The sequence below is a fragment of the Crocuta crocuta genome, unplaced genomic scaffold (assembly GCF_008692635.1).
Source record: "Crocuta crocuta isolate KB4526 unplaced genomic scaffold, BGI_CrCroc_1.0 scaffold87, whole genome shotgun sequence".
Taxonomy (NCBI): Eukaryota; Metazoa; Chordata; class Mammalia; order Carnivora; family Hyaenidae; genus Crocuta; species Crocuta crocuta.
In genome coordinates this window covers 430,842-434,292 of record NW_027532166.1, presented here as the reverse complement: position 1 = coordinate 434,292, position 3,451 = coordinate 430,842, and the positions used below count along the sequence as shown (strand labels likewise).

Genomic DNA, 3,451 nt, shown 5'->3' with positions numbered 1-3,451 from the left:
CCCTCCCGGCACATTTGAAGCCTTGCCAGCCCCAGGGCCCCGCGGCAATGGTTTACACAGGACTTGAGCTTCTGCTGGTCTGCTGCGCGGGGCATTTGCACCTCTCCGCGAGTTTTGCAGTCTCCCTGGTACACACCGCAGGAGCCCAGGTACCAGTGCTTTCTGTTCCCATGACCCCCTCCCAGGATTTGGCCCTCACTTGGCCCTTCTCGGAGACCTCAGGCAAGGTCTTTGTACATGTCCCTTGGGCCTTACCGTCTCAGGGGGCTCCAGTGGCTGGTATCACGTCTCTTTGCTAAGGACTCTCTGCAAAGCCACAGGCGGCCCCTCTTTCCTCTGTAGGGCAGGCACAAAGTGCTCAGGAGCTCACGTCAGCCCCAGCACTAGCGGCGCCCTCCCCAGCAGGCACCGGCAGGATGGGCACCTGCGCACGGCAGCAACCTTGCCCTGGCCAACAGATCTCTGGTGTGTATATTCTACACGGGTTCCTGGGGATCCTTGTGGAACTGAGCTCTACTTACCCACGACTGTACCACGGCTCATAACACCGGCTCCCTTTACTGGCTACTTTCCCTCCCCTGTCTTACTTCCCCACCCCCATTGGTGTTTTCTAGAATCACTTCCCCAGGAGGTCTTCCCTGCAGCCTGCCTGTTCCTNCCCCCCCCCCCCCCCGCCCCACTGGCTCTCGATTCCTCCGTCTCTTGTTCAAGCAGCAGGTGAAGACATGCTCCATGTCCGGTCTTCTGCTCTCTCTAGCCCTGTGGGTCTTACACCTGACGCTGAGAGCAAAGGGTTCATTTCCTTCAGCGAGATCCCTATGAAAGCAGTCTCCTTTCCAGCTGCCTAACCTGGTGCCCAAAGCCGTCACTGACCTGTCCCAGCCTGTGGCCCAAGCAAATCTGGCCTGGGCCAGTTCGATCTCAGGGAGAAACACTGCACATCGGAAGGTCCGAATGTTCATTCAAAACCAGCAAAAATAAGATTTAATTGGGCACCGCAGGTATGGGCAGTCTGTCCTTCCTCAGGAGTGAAGACAGGCTCTGGAAAGATCCCTGAGTCTGGCCACCTGGGGTGGGCTGCCTCAGCCCATGAGAGGGGTCTGCTTCCAAACAAGGGCGGTGCACAGTGCGTGGGCCCCCACCCCAGCACTTTCCACAGGCCGCTTGGCCCCTTCTCGTCGCCGCAGCCAGTTCTGACTCCTAGAGTGGCCCAGAAACTTCTTCGGTCCGCAGCCACCCTATGGGATCTTCCGGGGAACACAGCCCTCCAGCTCCAGCAGCTCTGGCCAGCCGTCGTATTTATTTTTGCCTGGGCTGTTCTTTAAGAACTAGAGAGAGAGAGAGAGAGGAGAGTGAGAGACATGGCCCACAGGGGAGGCTGCTAGGGATTCACACCTGGATTTTCATTGTGCTTTAAACCCTCACGCCTTCACTTACTTTGTCCTGTCTTCACCTCCCATGGGGAAGTGGTGGTGTTGGATATAACCGGCCCATTTCACAGGTGGGGAAGCTGAGGCTCAGAGGCACTACAACTTGCCCAAGGTTTTACAGAGGGGATCAGAGCTCAGTCACCCCTCGGCGCCCTGCAGGGGAGGTGGGGAGTACCAAGCGTGGGAGGCGGGCTTGCAGAGTGTTTGCTCCTCTGCCAAATTCTCCACCAGCCCCTCTAGGACACCCCCAAACAATCAGAACAATGAGAAGAAGCATCCTAGCAATTTATGAACACTTACCCTGTGCCAGGCGCAAAGTACCTTATGTATTTATTCCTAATGGCAGCCCTAGGAAGGGGGACCGTTATCATCCCATTCTACAGATGGGGAGCCCGAGGCACAGAGGCCCAAAGTAACTGCCTATGGCCACTTAGCTGGTAAGTGGCAGAACCACTTTGTAATATTAATTAATAATAAATATAGAGAGAGTAAAATCAGTTAAGATTGTGTTTAAAGTGCCTTGGCTTAGTTTACAGAAGAAACAAATGTAAACGGCAAAGTCCACCAGTGGCATAATTGTGGCTCACCCTAGGAAATGAAAGTAATTCTAGATGCTGCTTCCCTAAAGCCCAGAGCCCCATGTGTGGGAACAAAGGATTGGATGGCTGCCTCCGATTCATTTCTGGGTGATGGGTCCCAGTCAGCCCATCATAAACATCAGGTAAAAGATGGTGTTGACTTTTCTCGACCCGGGTGCTTCTCTGTTGCTGTCTTGGCCCGGTTTTGATGGGTTTGGAAGCTGTGCTCTATGAAGAGCAGCGCCTGCAGCCTGCAGCCTCTTCCCTGCGTCCTGCTCCGCCCCACCCCGCACCTTGCACAGGGAGGCTCTGGAGTTCTGCGCCCCATGCCTGTGTTCTTCGCCCCGAGGCTATCAACAGAGGGCTCCCTCCTTTTCTCCTCCAGCACAGACTACCATGTACAATCATTTTTTAAAAGTAATCTAACGACCTGAATTCGTTCTCCTCGAAACTCACGCATACAAACAAGACCAGCATTTTCCAGATGAGGCAACAACGCTTGCAGCCCATTTTGGTCCCCCGAGCTGGAGCTCAGCCTCCTGGAGGCTGTCCCTCCCTGCCACCCACGGCCCCTTCCCTGGGGGCTGCTGAGCCTCTTGTCTGATTATTGCCTGGGCCTCCTGCCTGCCTTCTCCGGGCTCAGCCACAGAGATCTTTGTGGAGAGGCTGACCTGGATGACAGGTGCCTGCACATCACAGAGTAGCTCAGACCTGAGCAAGCTGGTTAAAACCTCTCCATGCCTCTCGATCCTGGACTGTGAGATGGGAGCATAATTGTACGTGCTTCGTGTGGGAATTAAAGAAGGCGCTGCAGGTAGCTTGCTCAGGTGAGCTGGCACAGAGCAGGTGCTTGCTGAATGCTAGCTAATCTTTCTTATATATCAATCTGTTCTTGTTGCTTTCCTGCTTAAGCCTTCAATGGCTCCCCATTGCCTTCAGGATAGAGTTCACTCTCCTTGCTAGTCCTTTATGGCTCTTAGCTGCCTTCTGGGCAGAACTGAATGTTGTCACTGCCAGGGACTGGGCTACTTCATGCCCGGAAAGATCTGGCTAGTTCTCCCACATTTTGGAATTGCTCTGAGCTGTGGGTGCACAGATGGGGGACAGGGAGAGAAGGTGCAGCATTTCCCTGTGGGCTCCCAATGCTCCCTTAACTCCCCTTTCCTCCTCTGAGCACTCCTGAGACTCCACTGCTGGGGGCCTCCCACACTCTGCTTGGGGACACCCCTGGGTAGTGACCATGGAGCCACATGTCACGGACCACTCCTGACCCCTTCCAAAGCAGGGGGGCTCTCCTGTGTTGTCCTCTTGATGCAAGTTTACCCTCTCCACAGGGAGCTTAGAAGGGGACAGCTCCTTTGGTCCAAACCTCTCCCTTCAGGCGGGGAGCCTGAGGCCTGTGTGTGTGTGTGTGTGTGTGTGTGTGTGTGTGTGTGTGTGTGT

At 55.0% G+C, this 3,451-nt stretch overlaps 1 protein-coding gene across 1 annotated transcript in view; it reads right to left on the bottom strand.

The window, feature by feature from the left end:
• Window positions 1-957: 957 nt before the first annotated feature.
• Window positions 958-3,451, bottom strand: part of FAM3D (FAM3 metabolism regulating signaling molecule D) — a 33,798-nt gene continuing 31,304 nt past the window's right edge. The window contains exon 10 of the mRNA XM_077776725.1: window positions 958-1,328. Within this exon, the coding sequence (XP_077632851.1) occupies window positions 1,239-1,328 (90 nt within the window). The 3' untranslated portion in view covers window positions 958-1,238. The remainder of the gene's footprint in view (window positions 1,329-3,451) is intronic.